The sequence below is a fragment of the Protomyctophum bolini genome (genome assembly GCF_963924005.1).
Source record: "Protomyctophum bolini genome assembly, chromosome: 8".
In the NCBI taxonomy this organism is placed as follows: Eukaryota; Metazoa; Chordata; class Actinopteri; order Myctophiformes; family Myctophidae; genus Protomyctophum; species Protomyctophum bolini.
In genome coordinates this window covers 21,962,555-21,983,433 of record NC_137869.1, presented here as the reverse complement: position 1 = coordinate 21,983,433, position 20,879 = coordinate 21,962,555, and the positions used below count along the sequence as shown (strand labels likewise).

General features: G+C 41.9%; 1 protein-coding gene across 3 annotated transcripts; it reads right to left on the bottom strand.

The window, feature by feature from the left end:
* Window positions 1-154: 154 nt before the first annotated feature.
* Window positions 155-19,740, bottom strand: elovl1b (ELOVL fatty acid elongase 1b). 3 transcript variants are annotated; one of them, XM_080770403.1, is made up of 8 exons: window positions 19,581-19,740; window positions 3,663-3,750; window positions 3,394-3,584; window positions 3,212-3,292; window positions 3,007-3,063; window positions 2,307-2,412; window positions 1,904-2,040; window positions 155-1,273 (listed from the first exon to the last, which is right to left on the bottom strand). In XM_080770403.1, exons 2-8 carry the CDS (start codon window positions 3,721-3,723, stop codon window positions 944-946), a joined length of 963 nt encoding a protein of 320 aa, XP_080626529.1. In that variant the 5' UTR covers window positions 3,724-3,750; window positions 19,581-19,740; the 3' UTR covers window positions 155-943. The 3 variants fall into 3 exon arrangements, with proteins under 3 accessions (XP_080626529.1, XP_080626531.1, XP_080626530.1); XM_080770405.1 differs by lacking the exon at window positions 19,581-19,740 and adding an exon at window positions 14,198-14,226; XM_080770404.1 differs by lacking the exon at window positions 19,581-19,740 and adding an exon at window positions 10,545-10,801.
* Window positions 19,741-20,879: the final 1,139 nt, after the last annotated feature.

Genomic DNA, 20,879 nt, shown 5'->3' with positions numbered 1-20,879 from the left:
TTTGGCAGCTCGAAGAATAGAAATGGATACAACTTTCACTAAATGCATCATCCATCAGACCAGAACAAATCTGTGTGCACATGCAGTATGCATTATGCAAACAAGAACACGATTTATGAGGGGGGTTAATGAAAATGACCGAATGCAAAAGTGAGACATTTAAAATTCAATTTATTGGCATTTTAATGTTTAAATAGACAATGTAACAAAATTTAGAAAGTCTAAAGCATACTAATACCATTAGTTTATTCTTTTTTGGTTGTAAAACTATTTACAAAAGACATATTCAAGTTTAGCCCTAACGCATGTCACTCCGCATTTTCCGCAGAGGCATAAATGAGGCTATTGATGATAGAAACTGTACAGTGTTATCTGTCCACCAGGGAGGGTGGTCAGAGGGAGAGAGAGAGAGCGTGGGGGTCAGATAAGTAGTGAAGGAAGTGGGCTATGCATTCCTATGGACATGTAACCACTGTGTAACTAACAATGAGGCTGTTTGCAACATCATTGAAGACAACATTAGGTCATACAGTATAACATCTTCTCTTCATACACCATGTTACATTAACCATATTCACATGGCGACCATTTTTCTCTTATGTCATACTCGTGGTACTCGGATATGACGTAGGGTCCCCCCCACCCCCAAGTATGACGTAAGAGCAACGGATATGACGTAGGGGTCCCCCCCCCACCCCCAAGTATGACGTAAGAGCAAAATTGTCGCCGCGTGAATGTGGTCCAAAGGTGGTTTCCCATACAAACAAGAAACCACAAATCACAATCAAAATGTGGGACCCCTACTGTGGAGGTTATTGAGCACGTAATTTCCCCATGTTTGAAGTGGGTAAAGGGTACAGTAAAGAAACAGCCAAAATATTCTTTGGAATCCAAAATAATAGTTCACATCGTCATACATCTTGGGTGTTTCCTTCCAGAGAACCTAGGCCTTCTTCATTTTGCTCATGTGGGCGCCGCCGTTCTCGTGGTGGGCAGAGCCGTTGCTGGTACCGTTGCACACGGCCTTGCTGGTTGTCCCGCTCTCGTGGTGCTTGCCATTGGCGTGTGCCGCGGCACCGTTTAGGCTCGCCTTAACGTCCTGCTTGGGCAGCCGTTTACCCTTCACGTAGGCCTGCATCCAGAAGTTGGAGAAGAGCACGAAGAAGAAGGTTCCGTATATCCAGATGAGGTTGATGATGATGGGGAACTGGTAGTCGCAGCTGTCCAGGAAATAGTACTGGGTGGCGTGAAGAGATACCAGTACAAACTGGCCCTGTTGGGAGAGTCAATTTAGAACCTTTAATTGCCATGGCTATAATCACACGTACTTCAGGAAGTTCTCACTGGTTCAGAGACAAGCACTGGCCATTTAACAGAGGATCAGAAGGTCAGTAGACTATACACATACAGTATGTGTATCCAGCGGTGGACAAAGTACTCAACCTCAGTACATGAGTATAGATATTACTCAAATATGAGTGGAAGTTGCTCTGTCAAATTTGTACTTGAGTTAAAGTACTGGACCGCTTTCTTTTTTAGTAACTTTTTTCAATGCTTTGCTGTATTCAAATGTTAAGACATTTACCCCCAAAATGCAAAGATTAAAAAAAAGATGTGGAATCACGGCGGGCTGAGCTTTTCGATCTGCTATTTTTACGATATTTGAAACCCATTTAGGACTAGTCCTTCTAAATCCTGAACTAAGTTTTCTGAAAATGTTCAAATATTAATTCCAAAATTCCAAAAAACGTATGCTGCTAATTTACTGCACATAGCAACAAGAACCACAAAAGGGGTTCCCGTCTTGTAGGAGGGGTTAAGTGGTTAATTCATAATGTACTTTTGATACTGATACTGCCAGCATGCAGTATTAAGTCCTCAAGTAGCAAAAGATAGCACATACCAGCTGAATGGCAGTCATGTATTTCTTCCACCAGAGGAACTTCTGGAAGCGTGGCCCAGAAGCAGAGAGGCCATAGTAGAAGTACATGACAACGTGGACAGAGCAGTTCACCATAGCATGGAAAGATCCCATTCCACCTGTGATAAGAACAAAGTTACAGCACATACCAGACCAACCAAATGACCGTCACAAAGAGTCAAGAATGTTTAGATTAAAGGATGTTAATGGGTTAATGGGGCACCAGATAATAGTGGTCATCTCTAGACCTCACTACAACAGACTTTGTTGTAGTGTAAAATATAGAGTTCACAACAATTATTTTGCGCAAACTATCTCAAGTGGATCTCCAGTAAACATGTGTGTACAAACAGAAAGGTTGAATCAACAGCAGTCTGTAACTCACCAGGAGCATAGCCGACCCCCCACCACCAGGTCCAGGGCATGAAGGAGTGGTGAAAGATGTGAAGGAAGGTGATCTGTCCACTCTTCTTTCTCAACACAAAAAAGATCTATCCCAAGGAAGACATTTTCAAAGATCTAATAATAAACATGCTGTAATATGTACAGTAGCCTACAAGTGTTGGTGGCATTAGTGAAGAAGAGACTTGTTGGGGCCCATTTTTTTGGCAAACATTTTGAAAAACATTTTAAAATAAGTCAGCTGATCTACATCGACACGTGTTCAATCGGGTATTTGAACTACCGGTATTTTAAAATGTTTTTCAAAATAGTAAAAAATGGCAAATACGTTTGGGAATAAGGGGTGGTGCAAGATATAGCCCTTAAACTTAAGTTAAATTGATGTTGAGCCCAATTGACTTAAACTTAATTTAAGGTAAATTGATGTTGAACATGATATAAGTACATAATCATTATCTGTTGCTTCTAAGTTATAGAATTTTACTTGTGATGTGCAACAAAAAAATCAAGTCACAAATATCAGTATAAACAAGATTAGTTTTATTTGGCAGAATAAGCTTTGATTGCCATACAATGAGAGTGAATGGAATCATTACTCATATCATGCCCAACCAAAGAGTCTACCAAACTTCAATTCATATATTTGCATTGAGATTACAATTGAAATTGTACAGTGGGCTTACCGTATCCATAAGTTCAATAATTTTAGAGAACCAGAAAAGCCAAGCCACTCGAACCATCTAGTGAGAGGAATACAGACATTGATATCTGAACAAGACCTGTACTAATACTACAGACTATGCAACCCTCCAATTGCAGGTCCATATGAAGTATAATTTCAAACAGTATGTCAGGAGTTGATCTGTAGTAATGAGGAAAAATACTTACTCGTAGAGCTTCTGGGCTATCAGAGGTATCAACAGGATCACATCTCCATGTATATGTTGTAAGCCAGCCAGACATCAGGAACTAAATAAAAGAATCAGCGATAGGAAAGTCAAGGATAAAAGTACATCATATTGTCTACTATATTTTGTTGAATATAAGAATATAAGGGGGTGGTTTCCTACCTCATAGACAATGAATATTGACAATCCCACAAGAAAGAAATTGTAGAATATCATGGCTTCCTTCAGCTGGAAGGGCTTGCGATTTGCCATGAAGCGAGGCCCAAGGTACAGTACAAAGAACAGGTAGCACAGCAATATTGCAGACATGGGACCCGGCTTCTCCATCAGTGGATAGGGCTTCAACCGTGGGTCTAAATTTAGAGAGACAACATTATATTGCTCAGAGACAAATAAGCATTTTTAGTGTGTATAGTAATACAGGTACCTACCGATTCCCGACACGACGAAGTCATAGATCTCCATGACTTGTGAGCCCATCTCCTGCAGCATTTTGACCTAGTTTGGCCACCCAATTATCTGTGGAAGAACAAAGCAAAGGTTCAAATGTAAAATAAATTGTAGAGCACCTTTCACAGACATTGACAGACTGTAATCACAAAGAGCTATGTTAAAAAACAAACTTTCTTTAACAGTCTTTTGAAGATGTCCACACAGGCCAAGAGAGAATTCCATAGCCTAGGACAGGGGTTTTCTTTCAACTGATTGTGGACCACCACCCTGACTAAGAATCAACCTGGGGACCACTGTTGTGTTGGGATGGGATATGGCACATAAGCCTCTCCAATTGATCGAGGATGCTCGCTTGGTCTTCAACCAGCCAAAATTCTCACATGTCTTCCCCCTTCTCCGCTCCCTCCATTGGCTCCCGGTACAAAACTCAGATTCTGGCCTTCAAAGCAACCAAAGCTATGGCACCTCCATATCTTCTGATCGGACCCTATTATAAACCCTCCCGCTCGCTCAGATCAGCCAACGCAGGGAGGCTTGAAGAACATTCACAAAAACGCCGGGACAACGCTCCACACGTCCCAAACTCTTCTCCCTTCTGGCTCCAAAACTATGGAATGCACTTCCCATTGCAATCAGAACTGCAGACTCACTCCCAAATCCCAATCTTCTGCCAACCCACAGACTATTTTTATGTATTTGATGTATTATTACCATGTTGTTCTTGCTTACTGTAAATCACTCTAGATTAAGAGCGTCTGCTAAATGCCTAAATTGTAAGATTAGTGCTTTCGTAACACTTGCTATGCAATGCATCCCATGTCTATACATACCACTGGTCTTCAACTGATGGTCCACGGACTACTAGTGGTTCATGGCTTAATAGGCCTGTAGATGGTCCATGGGAAAATGTTTTAAAATATAAATACATTTCCTTTGTTAAATGTATTAAAATGTTAAAATTAAATATGTTTAAATAATTTCAAAAGTCCATCAAATGTAAGAAAATATTTGAATTAATAGCTAATAAAAAGATTGAAATCATGGCTGTTAAAGGCTCGATTTCATTCATTGCATGATACTATGTGCAACAAATTATACCACGCCCTGGCATTATATGACTGAAAAATGAGAGTGGTCTAGAGCAAAAGATTAATATTATTATTATTATTTATTTTTTAGTTTGAGCATTATTCCTATCCCACCTTATTCGAATTTATTTTATCCAACCTTCCATTAAACTCAGGTTAACTGATACTGATAGAGCAGACACATGATGACTCAATCAGACAAGCTGGTACACTTTAGCCTTCTTGAGATTCTAACTCCCCTTTCTGTGGAATTGCTTAACCTCAGACTTATACTGACAACATTGACGCACAAGGAAATACAAAATCTTCACTTTGCTACATTACTAAATGCATGGTCAGGGACCACATGCAATACCTTCAACTAATGACCACCAGTCAGTGGTCCAGTGGACCACCTGTTGAAAACTCCTGGCCTCGGGTTTAACTTGATTAAACAATTTGAACCAGCCTTATAAACTTCATCATATGAGGAATAGTGAAAATAAATAGCCTATATACTGTATAATCTCACAGCACGTCGCAATTTGTGAGTGTGGAAACTTTTCACCTATAATGATGACACGGCCAAAATAGTGACGCCAGGTTAAAAATGACATCAGTAAATGTTTCACATTATTTCTCCCATGACCTACAGCGCAGGGGAAAACCTACAGTACATGCTTTGGCAAAGCAATAGGCTGCACACAGAACAACTCTTCCTACTTCCGGGCAGGGCGGGCCCCTTCCCTACATCCTTCACAGGTCTCACCTTGAAGTTATGTGGGAACGCCCACTGACTGGCAAAAAACTACTTGCCAGCCCATTCATCCAAACAGAAAAGTTCTGTCTGATTGCATTAAACAATGTTAAACTCACCAACATTACAGCTGTACGAAAAACGTATTATCCTCTTTCTATCTGCAAAGTTTTTGTTTCATAAAAATCCACCATAGAAATGTCCTGCATTTGATTCAAGTGTCAGAGTTTGGAAGTGCTTGTTTTCAATAACACAACATTTTGATTTTGCTGCCCCCTGCATTATGTGACATTTAGAAACAGGTGGTAAGCTGGACGGTTGAGGGATTTCCAGCGCTTCCAAACTCCCAACACTCCATGCTGCTCAATGTTTTTCCACTCAGTCTAGATGAGGGGGGCGTGTCCTGAACTCCTGATGGGAAAATCATGCCTGTGCATACTCTCTATTGATCCACTCTGGTCAAACAGAGTCAGGGTGCTGCTATTGTGCAGGTTGCCTCACTGGAAACACTGCTACACCAGTGGGTCTCAAAGTGTCTGAGTGAGTTCCAAATGGCTCCATACGAGTGTCTAACTCTGAGAGTGTACAAATGGAACCAAAAGAACCCGTAAGGGCCGATTCGGACAGAGCCTTAATTGGTATCATCGGTAACACCTGTAAAGTAGGGAAGGGGCCCGGAAGTAGGACAAGTATTTCTGTGTGCATAGAGCTGTTTTGGGAACATTCACCAAAACACACACACACACACACACACACACACACACACACTAAAACCAATCTCAGGGCAGATGGCACTGACATAATTTTAAATTAACTCAAAAGTTATAACTGTAATCAATCAGATTCCTTTGAAACCAAATAATGGCATATCTTCAATTGGCATTTGGTGTCTTCACCAGGACCAATGAATGTCTTCAAGGAGGTAGCCTATGTTTTCTGCTGTTGCCTGATTCAGCAGCAGTGCCATGTAATTACAGGTAATAAAGGACTGCAATGGGTAGGGGACAGACAGGGGCAGGGCAGCTCATCCCCAGCTCAAAGCGCACTGACTCCAGTCCCAACAGATATCCCAGGAGGCTTTGCCTCTGCTACAGACACTCGTCAGACATGGCCTGATACCGGAGGGGGAGGTGCTACAGTGAAACAGGCTGGGCATCCCTTGTTCCACAGATGACAGCCAGTGCTCTGCAGTCTGCAGCCTCCGTTTGGGACTGCCAAGCACGGGTGGCTGGCTCCCACTCAAGACCCGCAGCAACACACAAACAGCCCCAACAGAGAGCATACCTGACCGAACAAGAAATAGAAGTTGTGCGTTTATACAGTAAACAAAAGCTACGGAGCCAGATTATTATTGTTTTAACTAGTAGTAGAGTGTAGTAGAGAGAGACCGGAAACCAAGGTCAGAGGAAAGGGAGCCATGCGAAAGTCGAGACACAACAGAGGCCAGATTCAAAATCAGGTCCTCAGTCTGGACTCACAAAGACTATGGGGTCTACCGTCTATGCACTAACTGGCCAAGCCACCAGGCACCTGTACAGGCACCTGTACAATCCTTAATAATGGTTGCTCGTGACAATGTTGACACATTTGTTGTTGTGCAGTTGCACTCGTTCCAAGTTACTTTTTTATAACTTTGTGAATTAAATGCTTCAACCTTTATAACTTAAGATAGCATAGATAAAACATTATTAATCCACAGCGGGAAATTAATAGGTTCAAATATACGGTAGTCTGAAATGTTACTTTCTGTCTAGGACTAATACTGTATGTAACGACATTGCAGTACACATGAACACTGCTATGGTTTTCAGGATTTGGGCATTTTCAGGCTTGACAAAAGCCTCACCATATCAAATATCAACTGTTCAGAGTGTAACCAGTAACCAAAACATTATACGAGGTAGAGTAGAGGGTGTGGTCGCCTCTCCCCACACTATGGAGCAAGAGGGGATCAGGCATTATCCCGATGTACAATATGCAATCCTGGAGTTTGCCCTAGAACTGAAGAACAACCCACCCTAAGTCAACACGATTAAAAGCTAATAATATCATGTAGAGGAATGTGATGTAGGACTAGGAGAGCAGAGGTAAGGATGGGAGGCTGTTGCGAAAAAGGTAAAAAAGGAGTGTTTTCTACAAACAAGGCAATGCAAAGCTACGCCTAGAATCTAATCATTATAGAGAAAAAACATTGCATTGCTTAATAACAGTTGGAGAATATGCTCTTGCCAGAGGGATGTTGACATTTCTACAAATAATGCTGAAGGTCTATTTATTATCATGATCATCAGATGCTGTTAAACGGCACTTGTTTCCTAGGGACCTTGGGGAAACCTGATATGGCAGCAGGGTTTTAATACTGGCAGTAATTGTACAGACATAAAGACTGTGCTCTATTCTATGACAAATAATAGGAAAGGAACGTGGTACTGTATAATGTGGCACCTGTTCTTTCATAAAAGGGTGAAAATGTCAACATGGTTCAGTATTTCATTTCTTCAACTCTACTTTGACAATTTCATATATTGAGTCGAAAAGAGTTTAAAACAATTAAATCATCCTGCGACAATCAGGACATTTAGGGAACCTCTCCAATATATTTAACATAAAAAGATCCCTCAAGGCAGTCAGCATACAAGTACAGACAGACAATAGTAGATTAGATCTCACCCCCAAGACATTCCTTACAAACGTCACCCAAACGTCAAACTGTAATCCTTTAGATTCCGTTTACTTAGGCAAGCATTACACTGTGTGTAAATATCTACCACGGTCCACGCCTACTCCTATCAATTTAAAAAGCACATTTGCATCATAGCTTCCTACTGGTAATATAGGGCAGAGTTCATTATATTGTCCTTTGGTTGCATCTGCAGGTGTGGATGAACATTGGTTTGAAATAGTTCATTTCCCTAACAAACCAGTGGTGGAAAGTAACTATGTACATTTACTCAAATACTGTAGTTAAAGCAGCAGTATTGACTTTCCTTTTTTACCCCAGACTTGAACCTAGTTTACTGCTTAAGTGCTGATTTCCCCCCCATTGAGCTAATAGAGCCAGGCTGCTAATTTGCTGCCTTTCTTGTGCAGGGGGTTACTTTGGCCAGTTTGAAGTCTTGAGGGACCTGTCCCTGTTTGATTGAGAGGTTTATTATGTAGGTGATGATTGGAGCTATGGAGACGGCTGAGAGAGGGAATATTGTCATGGCCAGTTTTTGAGTACCTCATCAGTTGTTTCCATTACCAGTTTAAAATCTTATTTGCATACACCTAGGTTATTGTAGAAAGCTTATGTGCTCTACACCAAAACGTAAAAAAATATTGTTTGTGTTCAAATATGGATCAAATTGTAAAGCAATGCAAGCTCAGTTTCCTAATGTGACAGAAAGTGTGCAGGTCAGCAGGATAGTCTTGTGACAAAGACAAGCCTACCCCACGAGAGGAAACAGCATACTTCCACCTCCGGAAGGCACCGCAGAAGAACATGAAATAAAGACCATTCAATCATTGGGATTGCTTCGCTAGAGATGCTAAGCTACTCTAATGCTAAAGTAGCATGGTGAGGCAGAACAAGTTGAATAAAAAAGTATCTACACCGCCCTTAGGGCTGTTATTGTTTATAGTCTTTGAAATTATGGAAAGTTTGTCCAAAATAGGGATACAAGGTTGAAAGTGGCTAATGTCTTCCTGCACATTACTCCTGAGAACACAAACATGTGACATCACCAAACTGCTCCTGAAGTGTAACTTCTGAGTAGTAGCATAATAATGTCCTTGAGAGGTTGTTGTCATTACAAAGTCACTTGCAAAGTCAGCACTATTACGACTGGAGCACAAGGAAGGAACCTCGCACTGTTGTGACAAGAGTCAAAAGAGTCACTGTGCAGCTCTCTAATTCCATGGCTGTACATAACTTCAGCCACATGCAACTAATATGTTTCCTATATGTTTGTAATGAAATTACATGAAGGTTCAGGGGTTTGGTATGTATCCAACTCCTGCAGACGCTACACCAAGTCATGGAGTCAATTAGCTGAAACATGTGGAAAAGTATTACTGTTCTTCTATCTATTGTGTTGCTGTGCATTAGACTATTTTTGAGAGGTGCCTATTCTGCCTAACTGCTGTGTGTATGTCTGCGTGTTCCTAAAGTGACCTAAAGTGGCATTGTTAAGTAGCCTAAAGGGCCATTCACACTAAGCTCTATAACTATAACTGCAGCCAGTCAGCCGTGTAGTTGAGTAGCCTGCACACTCAGTTCACACAGGTGTGATCTTTTTTTTTCTTTTTACTGTGTACACTACTGTAACAGATGATATTTTTAATCTTTTGATCACAATTTTGCACCACGCCTCAAGGAAACCATGACAACAGAGTAGCTGGTTTACAACTTCTAGTACATTGGCTAGGAAGGAGAGCCCTGTCAATGAATCACAAGAATGGAAAAAGGGAGCTCCACTCACAAGGTCAGAGTTAATGATAAACAATATAGAGCCCAACCGATGCCACATTTTTTGGTCTGATGCCAATCCCGATTTTGGAAAGTCCTAGATCACTTATTTCATTTCATTTGACCAAGCCTATTCAATCATTGTCAAAAAGAGCCGATCTAGTTCACAACGTGTCAAATCGCTACGCCTTGTGAACTTGTAGTAGGTTGAATGTGGTTAAAAATCAGGACACGTCAGACATATGCCGATACTAATTGCAGATATATCGGCTAAACTAATATATTGGTCAGGCTCTAGAACAAACTGCAAGAGAGAGATGACAGAAGAAATTAATAATACATCCACTGGGAGAGAGCAGCAGCCCCGGAGCGCATTAGTCAAGCACACAGTAAGGCATCTGTTTACAAAGGAGTGCCGGGAGAATACTTTCACAACACAACCCAGGATTCTGTCCATGAAGCACCAGTCCTCCAGTACAAAACCTTCACCAGTAAAATGTTTCAAGCTCAACAAGTACAGTAGGACCCAACTGAGACAAGAGTTAGTTTCTTTAGGTTGGCCTCCAGCCTACATTCACTCCCTTACCTTGCTGGGACTAGGTTTGTTCACAGACCGGTGCCAGTGTGTACTGTACTCCTGTTTCACAGCAAGCAGGACAAGGCTCTCTCTAAACTACAGGGCAGAGAGGCCGGCACAACAGTAGCAGCAAGAGGAGCAGCAGAAACAAGAGAGAAAGAGACAGAGAGAGAGAGAGACAAGAGGAAAAGAGTGAGAGAAAACTGAAAAAGTGTGACTGGTACTGAAGCCCTCCAAGACCCCACCCTCCCTGACTCATACACTGGATGAATAAGTACCTCAGAGAGAGAGAGAGAGAGAGAGAGAGAGAGAGAGAGAGAGAGAGAGAGTATTCAAGGGGAAAGAGGTTGAGCGAGAGAGAGAGCGCAAGAGGAGTTGTGTGTAATAATCATGCACCCACGAGTGCATGCATGCAAAAGTGTGATCCAAGTAAGAGAGCTATAGCCTCTATTTCAACCCACAATGTGAAAACTCCTCCCAAATGGAAAGATGATAGCCTACTACTACCAGCCACCTACTTACCCTCCCCCATTCAAATACTCAGAAACTACCTCACCAACAGACACACACGTCCATGGTATTGCCCTGTGGGTTTCTCTTGGGGCAGGCTGATAATATTATTCACAGGCAGAGGGCGAGAAATCAGTGGCGACTCTGTTATTATGAAGGGGGCATTGTTATGCTGGAACTAGCTCCCTTCCAACCACCACCCAGAAAGCAAAAGCTGCATCCGTTTCTCTCAAACATAAAAAAAATCAGTGTCATGACCGAACTAAAGTGTTAAGAGTAGACCCGTGTCAAAGTGTGAAGACATAACCAAATATTTATAATATAACACTTAAAGAAAACGGGGAATAAAAACAACCTGTGTCATTTTAGATGTTGCTATGTGTGGGGCATAGCAGTGGCGGCGATTTTCTGGTTCCATCATTCCAAACATAGAGATTCCCAAAAATCTCCATGGGGAAAAAGTTATTTGCTAGGCGATTTTTTTCCCTTATTATTATATATTTCTTTCTTAATCGTCCTCGGGTCTAAAAGGGTTAAACAGGTTCAGACAAAACAGATGTTTTATTGTCTTGCATTTGTTTCGGGACCAAGTGCCGTGTCCTGATCATGATCACATACGAATAGACTGTGATTGACGAAATGACGACCATTAGGTTTCATGGGATTATTACGAATAAGAAGATAGATACCACGACCAGACAAAATATAACAAAGTGTGCTTACAGTATTCAGAAGACAAATACTAATTACTATTAACTAGAACAACTTAAAGGAATTAAACAGTTATGTTGGCAAGCACTGTAATAACAAATCACCATATTCAAGGCTGGCTGGCAAATGTGATGACAGACTATTACTACAACTGTGACTCATACCATAACACTTAAATTGTTCCCCGTTGTACTCAATGTGCAAGTAGACTTCCCTCTTTGCCTAAAATGGAAATCAGTTACTCGCCTCCACACCCAGCTATTCAAAGAAGAACAAACATTGAAGATAGATAAGTCTAACTGTAACATTGAGGATTACTAGAGAGGGAGAAAGGCTATCCTACAAGTCTATTTGATTAGAATTACTACAGCCATCCACGATGATGAACAATATTTTAGCTCAATGAATTGTACTACCAGAATCTACACTTGACACACTGGTCTTCTACATCAAACTGTCCCTGTGTGTGCTCTGACATGTTTTCGTCATGACAAGACATGACGAAAACAAATGCATTTTCCTTGGTGAACCCATCTAACCCATTATGGCCAAAGATCCATTATACAAAATATAGTTTGCTAAATTTCAGATTGTAATTTCTCCTAAATATCTCTTCAAGATAGGCCACACATAGGTGCTGACCAAATTAATTAGTGTTATTTTTGTGTTCATTTAAATGGCCAATTCATTGTTGCAATCTACAGTATTGTGACACGGCTGGTTGTACCCAAGCCCCCAGTGAGGCTCTCCAACATTGAGGTGCTCGGCCCTGGTAAGAGCGGGGACTGCAGGTGGGCCCGTGGAGTTATGACGAGGAAACCCTGTGCAGCTGGGGTTTAACATTGAGTGCTCGTTTGCACTTCCGCACCAAATGTTGGTGTCCAAATCGAAAAAATGCGGAAGTATTCTACTGAAATGAATAGCGGGGGCGGGGCTATCGCTCCGGTTCAGTCTATATCCTTTTAATACTCTATGGTTGTACCTGTCACTCTGGTGCAGAAGCTGGGTAGTGGGGATTGTTTGGAGTAAGAGGAGAGGTAGGTTGCGCACAAACGCACACAAACACACACGCACGCACACACACACACACACACACACACACACACACACACACACACACACACACGTCATTCAGGGAAACAACTGTCATGCCCCATCACACACACAAAAATCACACCTGTGTGAAGTGAGCGGTGCAACTGGGGGGTCCCTGCAATATCGAGACCCCCATGAAAGCGGCCAGGGGCCGGCCCGGTTCCGGCGAGCCACCCATGTCCAAAATGGTTGAGAAATGACAGAGTTACCGTGTGGGGGCCCCCGCAACATCCAGACCCCCAGGAACGCGCCCAGGGGGGGGGGGGGGGGGTAGCATGGTTCCTCTCCCTTTTATTACCCTGTCTCAATAATAGTGCTTCTCTGTTCAGGTCACCCATCACCTCCCCAATAGCGTCCACGCAGCATGATACCACTAGGTTTCATTCATCTACAGACGGGCAGGCTCCAGAGCCCCCTCCCTTCTATCAGGCAGAATCTGCGATAGGACCCGCCGCGGCCGCAACAACGTGTTTATCATGTTACACTGAACATTCTTCTGAATCATTGTAATAAATTGTGTTTGCATTCATGCATGTTGCGAAGTCTCTGTTAAGTTTAACTGTGTCTAGATGATCCATTATACAAAATATAGTTTGCTAAATTTCAGATTGTAATTTCTCCTAAATATCTCTTCAAGATAGGCCACACATAGGTGCTGACCAAATTAATTAGTGTTATTTTTGTGTTCATTTAAATGGCCAATTCATTGTTGCAATCTACAGTATTGTGACACGGCTGGTTGTACCCAAGCCCCCAGTGAGGCTCTCCAACATTGAGGTGCTCGGCCCTGGTAAGAGCGGGGACTGCAGGCGGGCCCGTGGAGTTATGACGAGGAAACCCTGTGCAGCTGGGGTTTAACATTGAGTGCTCGTTTGCACTTCCGCACCAAATGTTGGTGTCCAAATCGAAAAAATGCGGAAGTATTCTACTGAAATGAATAGCGGGGGCGGGGCTATCGCTCCGGTTCAGTCTATATCCTTTTAATACTCTATGGTTGTACCTGTCACTCTGGTGCAGAAGCTGGGTAGTGGGGATTGTTTGGAGTAAGAGGAGAGGTAGGTTGCGCACAAACGCACACAAACACACACGCACGCACACACGCACACACACACACACACACACACACACACACACACACACACACACACACACACACACACACACACATGTCATTCAGGGAAACAACTGTCATGCCCCATCACACACACAAAAATCACACCTGTGTGAAGTGAGCGGTGCAACTGGGGGGTCCCTGCAATATCGAGACCCCCATGAAAGCGGCCAGGGGCCGGCCCGGTTCCGGCGAGCCACCCATGTCCAAAATGGTTGAGAAATGACAGAGTTACCGTGTGGGGGTCCCCGCAACATCCAGACCCCCAGGAACGCGCCCAGGGGGGGGGGGTAGCATGGTTCCTCTCCCTTTTATTACCCTGTCTCAATAATAGTGCTTCTCTGTTCAGGTCACCCATCACCTCCCCAATAGCGTCCACGCAGCATGATACCACTAGGTTTCATTCATCTACAGACGGGCAGGCTCCAGAGCCCCCTCCCTTCTATCAGGCAGAATCTGCGATAGGACCCGCCGCGGCCGCAACAACGTGTTTATCATGTTACACTGAACATTCTTCTGAATCATTGTAATAAATTGTGTTTGCATTCATGCATGTTGCGAAGTCTCTGTTAAGTTTAACTGTGTCTAGATGACAGCTGAGATAGAGTACATTCAACGACACAATCCCTCCGCATTCCAAGCAATCCCTCCTCATTCCACATCGATAAACATGCCAATCTTATTGCAAGTGATTTTGCGACAGCATCATCTGGGGAGGGTTTACATACCATAGTCACCATTATCCGTAATAACCTTACCTGGCATCCTCCTCCAGCCTGTCAGTGTCAAGTCAGTGATCTATGACAGAATTATAGCATGAGCGAACGTCTATGTCACTACTTTGAAAGGCAATTTACATGGCTTCAGGCCATTTTCACGTCCACACCGCTGAGAGATTACGCCAAAATATTAAATTACATTTCGGTATAGGCTGAATTATGAGGAAGGAGAAAAACATTTATGAAACCAAACCTGAGCAAGCAAACCACATTAGTGGTAATTATTAAAGAAGATAATATTCCCCATTTTCGGCATTGGAATATAGATAAACAAGCTTAAAAAACTCACTGTTTATTTCACCTTTCCTCAAAGTGTTTACTGTTTGAGCTGGGTTAAGGAGGGGGGTGGGGCTGGTAGGGGAGGTGCAGTACAACCAACCCCCTTACCTGGAAATCACTAGACAAAGCAAAATGCTCACTGCACATTTGACACTCTTTTCATTCTCTAGACACACAACCATCTATCCCCCTCCCCCACCTCTCTACAGAGACTCAGATTTCTGGAACTTTCCATTGTAAATATGTGGAGGACCTTGGACATGGGAAGGTAAAAACCGACAGGTGCACAATCATCTGGTGATGGTGGAGGAGGGGGTCGCACTATGGTGGCACTCCAGTAGTCTAGTGCCCACCCATTCACATGGCTCCACCCCAAATTAAGACTGATTTTGATACTGTCCACTTGTGGCTGACATTGATCACACAGATTAATAAATTAGGCCATAGGTCTCAAGGTTTTTTCTCTCAATTTCAAACTATAATTATAAACGGAATCCAAAGGAAAGTACGCACATCTGTAAAAAAACTTTCATGTGCTGAACAAAAAGGTGCGTAAAGGAGAAGACCCATAAGGGGGTCGAAACGTTGTCATCCATATTATTAAATAAATATCCTGTGGGAGCTACGAAACAGTGTGCGGACAACTTCTCCTTCTCCAAACTATAATTACAACCACAGTGATAAGATAAGATAAGAAAACCAGGTGTCATAGCAGCAATAGCAGAATATTCCATTTAGCCTTTAATCAGTTAATGTAGTCTCAAAGGGCTCACATATACTGTAACAATGGAAAAATAATTACCTTGGCATACCATAGACTGTCAAACAGTCTACGACTACGCCAAGCTCAAGGGGAAAAACTCCCAAAAAAGGGGGGAAAAAACCTACCACGATGGATAGGCGTGTCTGAGCGACATGGGCGTGTGCATACAGTTGATCTGTCATATAAAAATGCTAATCAAACAAAAGAACAAAAATATGAATTATCCATACTCTTAAAGTAGAAATAGTATTCCATTTCACACTTTACAATAGTATTTAATAATAAAACACAATGAGTGCTATGCTATAGTGAATATGGTAATATCTGGCAAAGGTCAGCAAAGGACATGCAGCCAACATCAGAGTGGAAAGAGGAACTGTTTTCTTAAAGTACCTAAACTGATATAGGAACAAGAACCTATGCACTAAGCAAATATGTTACTGAATTTAGCTGTTTGTTGTTTCAGCCCTTGGTTATAAAACAATTTGGAAAGACAAATTTGCCAGTGAATCTGCTTCAAAGAGAGAATAATGATGGTCCAAACCCCAAAGTCCACACAACTTAACGTATTAATTTCCCTGCAGTCATTTTGTGCCTCTACATGAGCTGAACTGTGATTGGTGTAGTAGACGCTTGTGCTGGGCTGTGTTATTCGCTGTAGGGCTTGCTTTTGCTTGCTTGTGTGGTTTACTATCAGCACGTAGCAGTGTGAGGGTTTCCTTGGTTTCCTGTCTCTCTACAAATTCTCTACACTATTCTCTATAATAAATAATTAAATAAATAACGTAAATAAATAAAACATGCTTTGACACCCCTGCTTTGACACCCCTGCTCTAGTCTAAACTGATTGACCTAAAAACAAGTGGTATTTTGAAGTAGAAAAGTAATCCTGCCTGAGGCTGGGATTTTGCAACATGCATGTGTAAGCATGCTGTGAATGGAATGACAACTTCATTCCATTCTCACATGTGTAAGGAAAGCCTATCACAAATGAAAGTATGAGCATGACAAGTTGACAACATCTTTTGGTATGGGCCAATTGCCAAAGCTATCGTAATCTTGAATAGGGAATAGAAGTGGTGGTCATTTTGTGGTTGCACAAATAAAAAGCCTATTGATTTTTCCCATATTGATTTCTGAAATATTTATATTATTCTTTTTAGCCTGGAACCATCATCATCATAAAAAAGGTATATATTATTAGTATTGTATTTTTTCCAGATGTTCATGTGTTTATGAGGTGACAGTACTTCATAAGACCCCTTGGTGTGGTTGTTACTGTACGTGCAATGATGTCTTCCCTTTGTATTTAGGGTTTCTTCCTGGAGACTGAATCCTTGACAGTCAAACGTAAATATTCAAATATTTTTCACACAAATGTTTGACGTCATTTAACTTGGTCACTTAGTTTCCGTAATTTCAAGTTGTCACTTGCAGTTGTCTGTCTCAAACAGACTTTTGAAATTCAAGGCAGCACAAACCACAAAGAAAGCAAATCGTTTTATAATACAGCATAGCATAGCTAGAGAAGGTTAGGCTACAAGGAGGTCAGTGTGCTTGTCTGACCTCTGTTCTTACAATTTTCTAGAGACAGTCAACTTGCTTCAAAGGGAAACACTGGCATTGTGATTTGGGGAAGGGGTGGTAGCCCAATACAAAATGGATTGGCCTTGTGACCTAGAATCCCTAGACTTGAGGAAATCTGGTTAGGGACCAACCAGGGCTGCCAACACCCCTGGATCCTTCAGGAGTCTCCTGCATTGTTATTTCTGTGATGAAAAGAGAGCTGAGATAGAAGGAAAAGCTCTCTGTCTACGGAGCAATCTTCGTTCCTACTCTCATCTATGGATAGGCTATGGTCATGAAGTGTGGGTTATGACCTAAACTAAAGAATAAGGTTGCGGATACATGCGGCCGAAATGAGTTATCTCAGACGAGTGGCTGGCATCTCCCTTAGAGATAGGGTGAGAAGTTCAGTCACGTGAGAGAGACTTGGAGTAGAGTCGGTGCTTCTTCACTTGGAAAGGAGCCAGCTTAGGTGGTTTGTGCATCTGGTTAGGATGCCTCTCGAACAGAGGTTCTCGATGCACATCCCACTGGAAGGAGACCCCCGGGAAGACCAAGGACCAGATGGAGTCTGGAGCTCTCTGGTGGAGCTGTTGCCCCCGCGATCTGACTACAGCTAAGCGGTTGAAGATGACTGAAGATTAGGCCTACATTGCTTCAGTCATCAAATAATTTTCTGTGGGCCTACGTTTTGCGTTTTAATAGCTGAAACTGTACCCATAATTTTCCAATGCTAGTAAAGCAAGCCTGATAAAAGTATCAAACTTCCAAAATTCACAAGAACACAATTACATCTATTGTGTTAAAACGTTTTTGCCCTAATGATAGGTAGGCTACACCTGTAGTCCTGTACTGTAGTGTGAACCGTTACGTGTCCGATTGTAAGCCGGGGTGTTACTTACAAATTGTGTGCTCAGCAAAAACATCCCTGAATGAATGCAAGTTATTAGGAATAGAAAGCAAAGACCCATATGTTTCTGTTGGCTAACATCGTTTTTCTGGCCTTGAAACTGAGTGCATATCCTTGAAATTCGATAGACTTGAACTGATGATCTGGCAATAACCAATAAAAGTCACTCGCCCACTGTAATGTTTGCAAAGCATTAGGCCTACCATGAGAATATGGCAATCACCTTAAAGCTCATGTAAGTGTCAAATTGCAAACTATAGTTTCCAAGTTACAATAATTGTTGACATGTCATTATGGTCTTATGCAATTGACTCATGAACAATACAATGGCAGCTAAGACCATGCAGTTGCCATTAGATACCTGAGAATTGTGAAATTAAATCAATTTATCATATTATTGACTGACAAAGGGCAGTTGGAGTTGAGTTGGAAGTTAAGGATGTAGCCTTGTCTATATAGTCGATAATATGCAGTGCACTGATCACCATTAGGAACAATTGTGATCTAACTGTTCTCTTTACAGTAGATCCTGTTTGAAATATGTGATAACCATCACAGTTATCAGCAAACAAGGGCGAAACTATTTGCAACTGTATATAGTCTTGTCGGTTATCATCTTGACTTGGAACATAGCACGTGGTAGTCTACCTACGCACACCAATAATCTCTACTCATGATCTCAATTCACGTTCCTCTTAACACTATTATCTACTACAAGTACATCACACTTAGCCTAAATAAAAACTATTAACATTAAGTAGCTGGCTGCCGCTGGGGCCCCTTAATTCCGTTATTAATGTACTGTTCTGTGTAGTATTACGTCGTACTTACGTCAAACGTTGTTGTTCGCAGAGAGAGTCATTATATGGTTGTTACATTATTTTATTTTATTCATTCATGAGGGAGGGGCGGACAGCAGGGGTACGTAGACTACACGTTAGCCTTCGATCGAGACTATGTAGTAGGCCCATATCGAGTCTGAGTAAAAAGTCAACTCGACAAGAGAATAGAAAATAATTAGGCTTCAATACTGTTGAAAAGGGGTCCCAAAAGCCAAACTTTTGCTGCACAAAGAAACTATAGCCTACACTATTTGTGTGAATTTACCGGTATTTATTTATTCTACACCAAACGCAATAACATTTTCATCCGGTTATTGTCGAGTTCGCCATCATCACATATTCCAATTCCACTAAATGTCAAATCGCGCACCTGCCAAGTCCCCAATTATGCTAATAAAAATAATTGACAAATAAAATGCCGATAAAATAAAGAACCAGTAGTCTAGTCCTTCTATTGTTTAAACAACATAATTACTCACCGAGTCACCAATCACTGGAGCCAGCGGCGGTTGAATCGTAAAAGTAGAAGAACAGTTATGTGTCTGAGATGGATATATTATAACTCCGGACGGTGAATCGAATCTCCTCCTCTCTCTCTCTCTCTTTCTCTCTCTCTCTCTCTCTCTCTCTCTCTCTCTCTCTCTCTCTCTCTCTCTCGGGGGTTGAAGAAGTGTGTTCCTGGTTCAGCCCTTTTATTTGATGAAACTAGAAAAGGTGGAGTCTTCTTTGCTGAGCGAGCCTACCGTCTGCACCATGGCATGCTCGCCTGACGCCAACGTGATCAACTGGAGGGGGACAGTCTGGCTCCATATATGTGGCATATGTGTCAATTCTTACTTATCAGTAATATACTACCCCCTCTGGCACACTGACACCTGTCCTTGTGCAAAGCACTGAAGTGCAAACACTACAGGGTGAGTAGGTAGCCTACTATAGGTTCACAACTTCACATGACATGTCGACGCTCGTCATATGTTTCAGAACTACAGGTATTTCTTTCAGTCTCATGTATTCGCCTTGGGGTTTCATTGATCGATTGATGGACGTTATTATAATTTATTTAGATAAATTAATGCATGTGGTATATGGATAATTTTAGCATAACGTGTAGCTATAGCCTATTTATCAAAGTGATTTAGGGTGGGGTACGTGGTAGGGGTGGGGGGTAGTAGTAGAAAGAAACTATAAATATAATCAATAACAATAATAAATAGTCAAGTCAGTCATATAACAGAAATGGCAAAAAACTAACAAACTAAAACACATGCCGTGTATAGCCTATAGTGGAGCCTGATTGATGTTTATAATTAGGTCCAGTTGCTATTCAGCCATGCTATGGTTAAACATGGTTAACATCATTTCAGCTTTTAAACAGGATGGGCCCATTATACCTAAACACGTAGCCTATATAGGCTATATTGCGTCACAGTAGGCAGATTTAGCAGCCATTAGCTGTAATCCATATGGACCCCTGGTCTTCCCATATCGGAGTTATATTCCACTTGCGCTTTTAGAGAATCCTATATGCCAAGTGAAGTGAGATATAGCCTATTGCATGTCTGAGCTTCAAGCAGCACTTGTCTTATTTGTACTATCCAACATCAGCCGTCTACACATTTCTCAATGGAAGAGCATGGGGAGACCATCTCCAACCATTGCAGATGTGCTAGTTATTGTATTAATATATCATACACTGATACACATTGGTTACAATAGGTTGTATTTATTCAAATTAATTCCAGATTCCAGCTTTAACAGCTTGCCAGTACACCTTGGCA

Excerpts from the sequence above, each read along its gene's own strand:
- elovl1b (XM_080770403.1), bottom strand. The coding sequence starts at position 3,723 with ATGCTGCAGGAGATGGGCTCACAAGTCATGGAGATCTATGACTTCGTC. Across the intron at positions 3,293-3,393 it reads CAATATTCATTGTCTATGAG|TTCCTGATGTCTGGCTGGCT; the intron begins GTAGGAAACCAC and ends TCTTTTATTTAG. Across the intron at positions 3,064-3,211 it reads ATAGCCCAGAAGCTCTACGA|ATGGTTCGAGTGGCTTGGCT; the intron begins GTAAGTATTTTT and ends TCCTCTCACTAG.